At 41.5% G+C, this 9400-nt stretch overlaps 2 protein-coding genes across 2 annotated transcripts in view; both read left to right on the plus strand.

Annotated features, from left to right (window-relative positions):
• The window catches only part of mdn1 (midasin AAA ATPase 1), a 59821-nt gene extending 52756 nt beyond the window's left edge, over positions 1-7065 (plus strand). Inside the window, exons 90-101 of the mRNA XM_013914548.1 lie at positions 994-1095; positions 1183-1381; positions 1488-1658; positions 1769-1926; positions 2232-2327; positions 2725-2840; positions 2970-3144; positions 3343-3416; positions 3573-3687; positions 4906-4972; positions 5831-5973; positions 6056-7065. Coding sequence (XP_013770002.1) covers positions 994-1095; positions 1183-1381; positions 1488-1658; positions 1769-1926; positions 2232-2327; positions 2725-2840; positions 2970-3144; positions 3343-3416; positions 3573-3687; positions 4906-4972; positions 5831-5973; positions 6056-6241 — 1602 coding nt within the window. The 3' untranslated portion in view covers positions 6242-7065. The remainder of the gene's footprint in view (positions 1-993; positions 1096-1182; positions 1382-1487; positions 1659-1768; positions 1927-2231; positions 2328-2724; positions 2841-2969; positions 3145-3342; positions 3417-3572; positions 3688-4905; positions 4973-5830; positions 5974-6055) is intronic.
• A 1461-nt stretch (positions 7066-8526) lies between these two features.
• lyrm2 (LYR motif containing 2) overlaps positions 8527-9400 on the plus strand; it is a 2587-nt gene continuing 1713 nt past the window's right edge. The window contains exon 1 of the mRNA XM_005747768.1: positions 8527-8637. Coding sequence (XP_005747825.1) covers positions 8593-8637 — 45 coding nt within the window. The 5' untranslated portion in view covers positions 8527-8592. The remainder of the gene's footprint in view (positions 8638-9400) is intronic.

Below are 9400 nucleotides of genomic sequence, written 5' to 3' on the forward strand. Positions count from 1 at the left end.
AAAGAGTACAGAATAGGACAGAGTGTGACGATCTGTCTTTCTTCTGAATGAGAAAGTGGGAGGAGTGAAAGCACTGGTGAGACTCCCCTCTTTCTGATTGGTTGTTTGTGTGACAGAGAAGCTGTTACACAAACAAGTTGTCCACCCTTGAAGGGCCTTCTTGTGTGCCACAGTGCAGCTTGAGAGCCACACAAATGCTGACGTATTGTATTTTATAATATGTTCTGTGTGGAGCACAAGTTTTTCTTTTGTTACCCCAAAACACAATGCAGTGTCTGGGGATTCTTGATAGTACTTGGAGAGTCTCGTCTCTCCAGTCTAGAGGAGAGGGGGACTGAGAGAGGCCTGATGACCTGGGAACCTCAGGAGCCTTTGAACCATGAGGTAGGAGAGAGAGCTGACAGGGAATACTGGAGGCGTGCTAGGTTGAACACTTCTTTTTTCCTTCCCTGGGATGCGACGGCTCGTTCTTTGCAATAGTCACTGCAAGGGCCTCTGGGTTTTCTACCTCAACTTACCTGGCAGACTGTGGTCCTGGTCCTGGTCTTGTCTGCATTTTGGTCTCTCACACACTGCCTGACCTCACAGCAGCTGCTGTTGCTGCAAAGCCCACTCCTGGCACCTGGTGGGGTTGTGGGTAAGGGCATTTTGAAAGCTTCTCCCTCTCCATGGCTGCGCTGAAGAGGTCCAAATTTCTCTTTCTAGATATAGAATATAGATCTTAGATGTAGAGTTTTACTTGCACTTGTGAAAAACATTATTAACTGCTAATGGTTTCAGAAATTGTCCTGAAGGTGTATAGATGAAAAAGGGTCACTGTTTTGTACAGCGATTTACAGTAGATGATGGCATCCAAAAAAATTGCTTGGTTACTTTCACAGAGCGGTGAAGCCCTCCACACCAAACTTTAGCTGGGTTTGGTTTTTGTACACATGCATAAAATATGTCTGCCATGATTTTTGTATCTATATTTATGCTATTATGGTTTTACAGGAGCATGGCAGTGGAGCAGCTGACGCCAGCCAGTCTGAGGGCCACCAGTCAAAGCTGACAGCAACAATGGCTTCACACAGACAAACTCAGAGTCAGACTCAGGTGTGGCAAAATTCTCTGCCTCACCGCTGCTGTTCGGTGTCCCTTTATTCCTCTTAATTAAGTTTTTTTTTTTTTTGTCCTTTCCAGAGCTTGAAGAGGAAACCTGGCCAAGCAGATAGTGAACGCTCTATAGGCGACTACAACAAGCCAGTCAACAAGCGCCTGCGCACAGTCGAAAGACGCAAAGAGAGCCTCGAGAACAACAGGCAGAGCGACACCCAGCAGGTGTCAGACCTGTACGAGCACATTAAGCACGGAGACCAGAACTACGACACTCAGACATATGGTAGGTGATCACCTGGAAGCTGAGTCTGTGATGGTTTGGCTGGAGTTTAAACTAAGCTTTTCAAAGCAAGTACATAACTGTTGTTTGTTGGTGTGACTGCACCTAGATGTGGCCAGTGCAGAGCAGGAGAGCACAGCAGGGCCTCGGGGCCAGGATGAAGATGACAAAGCAGAGGATTTGTCCATGGAGACAGAGGACCAGGAGGTTGATCTGCAAGCGGCTGAGGTCCAGGAGCTGAAGCCTGAACAGCTGGACTCCTCAAAGGCTTCCCAGACAGGTGTCAAATTCTCTTCTTCTCCTGCTCGTTTTTTTTTTTTTTTTTCATTTCAACAATTTTTAAACTTCTCAGATGTGAAGCATCTCTTGACTAGTGTTGCTGTTGTGCAGGTGTAGACCCTGGAGAGATGGAGGTCCAGAGGCAGGGAGAGGAGCAGGAGGACGAGAGGTGGAAAGAAAAACAACAAGCCGAAGAAGAAGAGCGAGCAAGCAGAAGCACAGACTCTACAATTCATGTTGTTCCTGAGCTGCTTCTGGACTCTGCGCAGGTACACAGTACGCTCTGTCTAAGGAGTTGCTGTCAAGTGTTGTAGAAGTGAACGTATTTGAAATTACTGTTAATTATTGATTATTGTTACATATAACTGAGTAATGTGGACAAAGAGATGATTTACAGTGATGTAAATAAGTGTAGGCCACATTACACTTGTGATTTTCGTACACTGACTGCCATAAAGAGTTCATTACATTTAAAAAAAGTCACAAAGCCTTCAGTTCCACATCAGTTCATATCAGTTTAATGTTACACACGTGAAGATAACTCTGTATGTCTGTGTGTGCGCTTATGTGCCAGGAGAAAGCACAGAAGAGAGACCCAGAAGAAACAAGGAGGGAGATGGAGCTGCAGCTGGAGGCCTGGCACAAACTGGCCCCGGGGACTCAGGAGGAGGTGAGGGCGACCCGGGAGACTCAACCAAACATGTTCAACTGTGGCTGTCACGTAGAAAACTGAAGAAGAGACTTGAGAAGTTTTGTCTTTTATACGTTTTTGTTGCATTTGTTGAAGAATGCTGACACAAACACACTGCAGATTCAAATATGTTTAAATAAAGGAAATCTGAATAAAAATGCTGTCCTTGTGAACATAACGAGGATCATGTGAAAGTTGGGAATATATTTGATGTATTTTCTAAAACACAAAGCTTCACTCAGGAGACGGTGGAATAGTTAAATGTGTCCCATTTGTGTTTATATAATAAAAAAAAAGAAAAGCGGCTCAGAGTGATGGCTTACAGGAAAAACGTGGTTCTTTCCTGTGATTAACTGCAACTGTCGCTGTGTTTCAGGAGACTGTAGCGGCTTCCATGTGGCAGCAGTACCAAACTCTGACCTCGGCTCTCTCTCAGCAGCTGTGCGAGCAGCTCCGTCTCATCTTGGAGCCCACACAGGCCGCCAAACTAAAGTCAGTAAAGCACACAGGAAATCTTGATTCTCTCTGCTGTGGTGAAACTGGCCCACTGTTAATGTGAGCTGATGCTATATGTGTGTGTATCAACTGTATCTTTGTGTCTTTATATGTGCGTGTCCTCAGGGGTGATTACCGAACAGGAAAGCGTCTGAACATGAGGAAGGTGATCCCTTATATCGCCAGTCAGTTTCGCAAAGACAAGATCTGGCTAAGGCGGACGAAGCCCAGCAAGAGAGAGTACCAGATCTGCCTGGCTGTGGACGACTCCTCCAGCATGGTGGACAACCACTCTAAACAGGTTCGAGGCTCCAGTTACAATCAGATGCTGATCAGAAACGATCAGTAATAGTAACGGTGTATTTAGTGCTTATTATTAACTGATGGTTTTTCATGTGCCATTTCCCTATAATGCCCAACTTTTGCTTCCCATATCTTATCTAAAGTTTGCATTAATTAAAACTTGCATGTGTGTTTGTGTGTCTGCGTCCATGCACAGCTGGCATTTGAATCCCTGGCAGTGATTATCAATGCCCTCACTCTGCTGGAGGTAGGCCAGGTGTCTGTCTGTAGGTAAGAGCTTCATCTTTCTGTATGTTGTGATTTAATTTTAATAGCTGTGTGATATGATCTAAAACCCAAAAAACGAACCAGCGTGAATATGGCTTCATGTACTGTACAGTTGTGATGTCATCATTAAAATAAATGAACTTTTGCTCTTGTATGCAGCTTTGGGGAGCAGGTGCAGCTGCTGCATCCCTTCCAGCATCAGTTTAATGACGAGTCTGGGGCTCGGATTCTCAGGCTCTGTCAGTTCCAGCAGAAGAAGACCAGAATAGCACAGGTGGGAATCCTCCTCCAGCTATCTGAATCATCACACAAAAGAACAAATAATTATACTTTAAAAATCTTTTCAATGCTTATATGAGGAAAGTAAGACACAGTAATGCAATATGATAACAGAAAGCTACAGAGAGCCAGTTCATCTAACAATAAATAGAATGGTGCAGAGTTCAGTTCAGTTAAATTCTGTTTTATTTATATAACACCAAATCACAACAACAGTCACCTCAAGCCACTTTATATTGTAAGGTGGACCCTACAATCATACATACAGAAAAAAACTGAACAATCATATGACCCGTATGAACAAGCACTTTGGCAACAGTGGGAAGAAATCTCTGACACAACCAGGCTCAGAGAGAAGTCTGCTGTGGCCGACACGCTGTGGAGGAGAGCCAGAGATGAATAATAACGAATGAACAAATGCAAAGTGCTGTATAAACACATGGAGAGTGAAGAAGACCCCAGCAGCATAACTGAGGAAAGGTTCAGGGTCACCAGGAAAAGTGTGTTTTCTCCTAAGTCCAAAGACATGCATGTTAGGTTAATTTGTTATTCTAAATTGGAAATGGTTGTGAAGTCTTGTAGCCTAACACACTTTAAGTAGTCAGTCTGCCCTTGCACCTCTAAAGCACTCAAATCTAAATGTCAGTCCAGTCCAGCGGTTTATGAGGCAAACTCAAAAGGAAACAAAGGCTGGTTTCTTTAAGAGCAAGAATATAAAATAGATAAGACAGAACTGATTGTACTGTGGAAACTTCTCTGTATATTAGAGTGAGTAGAAGTATTTGAGGGGTTTTTTTTCTGCTTGCCTGCATTTTGGTGTAAATGTCAGAGGAAACTTGTTTAGCAAAGGCTAACGATTTCATTCGGAGCGACATGATCTCAGAGCAGCAGCTCTTCCCATGGGTGTGGTGCTGCTCTAGAACAAGAATCACAAAGTAACATGGCTCTGAATTACAGTCATATACAGCTGGGATGATAGAAATGTAATATTTATTTACAGGCATATAAATATTATGTTTGCATTACATTACTGTTGACTGGTACAAAGTCAGCGACTTGCCTTCAGTGAGCTATTATAATGTGTGCGTGATCATCGGCACGCCCCTGAGCACAGCTCTGAATGTGCTCATACTGTAGCTTCTGCTTAAACATGATGACATGTGCTGAACATGTTGCTGTGCTGCTGCATTCATTCTCTCTCTGTCATTTACAGTTTTTGGAGACCTCAGTTAAAATGTTTCTGGCAGCACGGCAGCAGATTCCAGGATCTATGAACTCAGGTGACTCCTCATTCTGCTCCTCAGCTTACTGGACCTCACACTAGATCAAACACCTGAGAAAACAAAAAGGTTGCAGGCAGTATGCAGATTAGAATATATAATGAACCCTAACAGTCATGGGATTGTCACATGAATGTGACACGTGAAGTGTTTATATTGTACAAGTATGTATACAACCAAATGTGTTAAACGTTTTATAGTTTTGTTCATTTTTTATTATCAATATCCATGCCTAATGCACCTAACAGCCAGCTGCAGTTACTGTGTACAAGCGCTTGAAAACAAAAGTTCTACTGTCCTGCCGAGTAGGTGTGATCCAGTTCACATTTAGGTTCTCTGAGATTCAACCAATTAGAAGAGCAATAGGAAGTAGTTTAGCCACTTAGTTCAGTATTGAGATGCTCTGTTGTGGGCTTAAAGGACTATTACGTGCAGGACTGTGGCCTCTGTGGAGGCCATGAGTGTGCAGCTGTCATAAAATACTCACTGTAGTCCTACATGAGCAGCATTTTTTTAAATAAACATTCTTGAGGTTTTCATGTGGAGCCTCTGATTACACGTGACCAACAATTACCCTCCCCCCCCCTTAAAGCTGAAATTTTGATCATCATTATATTATATTAACCAGTGGTACCCAGAGAAAACTGTAACTTCTACATAAGGATAGTTCAGCTTCTCTGAATGAGTCTCAGGTGGAATTTGTGTCAATGAAGAAGAACGTCTGATAGACAGATGCTGTTTGTTCTCTTTAGACAAAGAGGTGGAGTTTGTCATGGTCATGAACTAAAGAGGAGCCTGTGGCTCGTTCATACTCACCAGATGTCCAGTCTTAAACTAATCTGTGATATCCCTCCATAGAGACAGCCCAGCTGCTTGTGATCGTGTCTGATGGTCGGGGGCTCTTCCTGGAGGGAAAGGAGCGGGTAATGGCCGCTGTGCGTGCAGCACGCAGCGCTGGTATCTTCATCATCTTCATGGTGCTGGACAATCCGAACTCCCGGGTACGAGACCAGAATGTGATTGTTGGGTATTTTCCAAAGTTTAAGTCTCAAATCGTAACTAAACCTCGATACTGTGCTGCAGGATTCCATTCTAGACATCAAGGTGCCCATCTTCAAAGGGCCAGGAGAGCTGCCAGAGATCCACTCCTACATGGATGAGTTTCCCTTTCCCTTCTACGTGATCCTGCGAGACATCAACGCCTTGCCAGCAACACTCAGCGACGCACTCAGGCAGTGGTTTGAACTTGTTACTGTGGCTGAGCAGTAGGCAGATGAGGAGCCATCTTTTTACAGGAAAGAGAGAAATGGGCAGCAGCCACCGCAAAATGCCAGTCTGCTGCTAGCCTGTCAGAGATCAGAGACTGAGCTGTAAATGTGCCTTTATTTTCTTATTATTACTGTAGGTTCTAGTCGAGTTGGATAGCAAGTGTTGCTGTTTTGTCTGCATCAGGGGAATTTGGTGTCTTTTGTCATGTAACAAAGGATTGCTTTAACTTGCACGTCTGAAATTAAATAACAGAAACAAAAATGTGATTTCCATGTGCGTGAAATACCGTAGTCAAGCATCAGTAAATACCTCTGCCCCTGTATGATAGCCCTGTTTTACATTTGTTTGAATGTTTAGTCAGTGTTATGAAGATCAAAGAATTATCTTCACCCTGAGCACAACAGCAGGACTGAGCTTTGTATAATAGAAGCCTTTTTCAAGGCTAAACTGAACAGTAGCATGCTGGAGCTGATATTAAAGGAACTCAAACATGTGCCTTGGAAAGAACAGCACTGCATCTCATGTCACACCTCAAGTAGCAGGTGACAGATCAGGATTTTTACTAGTTTGTTTCAGTCATGTACTGTGAAGCACAGCAGCTGCAGAGTCCGCTTTTTATAAAGGCCTCTGGGAGAACCCATCTTTGTGCTTTAGAAACACTTCAGCTGTGTTCATCTTCCCTTTGTAGTGTGACACAGCTGACTGTCTGTGGAAACATGTTCATGATGTGTACTGAAATGTGTGTTCTTTAATGTGGACATACATGTATACATATTTAACGAGTTAATTGCATCTGTCTATTAAATCATGAGATGAACAAAATCCCACTGTCTGTGACTCACTTGTTTTAAAAGCCACAGAGAGGAGAGCCACCCAAACCTTGAACCTCGTTTTAACAGAGATGCAGCAGTCGAAGAATCCTGAGGTATGGGAGAATTCCACAAATCAAAGATGATGGAAGACTGTTGATTTTATATGTGGAGCAGTTCTTCAAAAAAGAAAAATCCCCAAATATGTTGTTCTAACCTCCTAGGACCTGGCGTCCAAATATGTGGACATCACATTTTGGGTTATTTAGACCAAAATACTCAATGTTGCTCTACAAGGGCCTGATAACCACTTACAAGGACATTATACTGCTACATTTCTATTGAAATTTTAAACGAATATCCTCATATGTGGCTCTCATTTTTCTTAGAAACAAAAATCAGGTAAAACAATAAATCTGGAAGCCGGAGTACCCAGATTTATAAATCTGGTAATTCTTTGTTTTTACATTCCCAATATTCCCAATTAAAAATGCATTCCGTGGAAGAGTTCGGGTCTTAGAAGGTTAAGATTGCTATCACGGCCCACGTCACCCCTACTATATTGACGTGAAGAAGTACAATGCAATTTGGCCCTTGAAGTTACATTTTTCTTTTAGGGAGCTTTGTTTGTTGTTGAGTGCAATATTAAAATAAGTTCTTTAAAAAGCAAAAATTATTTAATATGAAGGCAATATGAGCAGAGAGTACAAACAAGCTGATGGAACAAGTTGTTGGCACATTTCTGGGAAACCTCACAAAAATGGTACAAGCAAAACTGTCAAGAGCATCTCTGCACTGAGTAATGCACACCATCTTTTGCATTACTTTTTGCCTTAAGTACTGTTTAGAAGTCTGGGGAAATACATACTTCAACCTTTATGCAAACTTTATGTAAACTTCAGAAAAGAACAATTGAAATAATTAAGCAGGATTCACAGCCCACACACTAACACTATTTTTGTAGTCAAAAATCTTGAAATCTTAAATTCAAGAACAGTTAATGTGTTAAACAGTTAATCTTAAAATTAATCTTAAAATATAAAGCACACAAATTATGTATAATGATAGTAAAGTAATATGTTGCCAGGAAGTGTATTGACACGGAAGGGGGCGATAATCTAATGACATTTTGTATTTCCATTTATTAAAACTGTGGATGGACCTGTTCAACCATTATTCAGTTAAAAAAAACAAACTGGAACGTGCTTTTGGAAGAACATGAAATTGATGACTAGTAGTATGTGTAATTATTATATATTTCAACATATTGGTCATATTTCATCTGGTCATATTTCAGTTTTTTTCCTCTCTCTGTGGGGCAAGTGGGGGTAATGATAAACATAGTAAATCGATTGTGTGTGTGTGTATTAATTCGTTTGCAACTCCGAAATAAAGGGTCACCATCAAATGCCACAAAAATAAAACTTAGCGCTTTCTGTCGGTACTGGTTCTTGTTATGTCCTCCGCTCCACCAGGGGGCGAGAAACAGTGAGGCGCTATTAGCGTCATTTCAACATCCGCCTGTGAAAGTGCCGAGTAAATATGACCGTTTCACGGTTGCCGTCTGCTGCGCTTTCTTTAAAGCAGGTAAATATATATATATATATATATGATATGAAATATCTACAGCAGTGTTAGGTGTAAAATCTAAAAAAGTTGAGTAGCTAACAGACTAGCTTTATTAGTTCTCTGTACCCTACTACTAGCTAGTCCCAATGTACGCCCGTCACCTCCTAGTAAACATGGTGAAAAAGAACGTCATGTTCTGGCCCAAAATGTTCAAGGTACCCCGGCAAAAAGGAAAGTCGACATTTATGCCTTCTGTTTAGAAACCTTTTCACCTTTTATTTTGAAACTGTTTTTCAGCCGCAGCAAGACATCGTGAAAAAACAACAGTCATTAAAGGTCCAAATCTTTGCTGGGATAGCATACTGTGACATCAGTGGCCTTTTCTGAAGAGTCGTACAAAAATAACCCCAGTTCTTAGTGTTTTGTTTAGTTTTTCCTTCTTGAAGAAAAAGTTATCGAACTTTGGAATAAACACACACAGTATCATACACTGGACAGACCATTAAGTAGGGGTGGGGGGAAAAATCGATACTGTGTAGTATCGTGATATTTTGTTTGCTAATAATGTATCGATATTTTGTTACAAAAAAGGTTTTTGTGCTCTGACTTCAGAGCATGTTGATCAGCTCCTTTTTCTGAGCAAGAATCCTGACATTCCTTCACTGTCCAAATGTGTTTAACTTTTTTTTGGCAGCAATAAACATGACAGTTTATTTATTTTAATTTAAGACATGTTTTATTTTAATTAAGTTTAAAACTTTTTTATTTAATGTAAAATTAT

Source organism: Pundamilia nyererei, unplaced genomic scaffold (genome assembly GCF_000239375.1).
Source record: "Pundamilia nyererei isolate P.nyererei 1_Seehausen unplaced genomic scaffold, PunNye1.0 scaffold00204, whole genome shotgun sequence".
NCBI lineage: Eukaryota > Metazoa > Chordata > Actinopteri > Cichliformes > Cichlidae > Pundamilia > Pundamilia nyererei.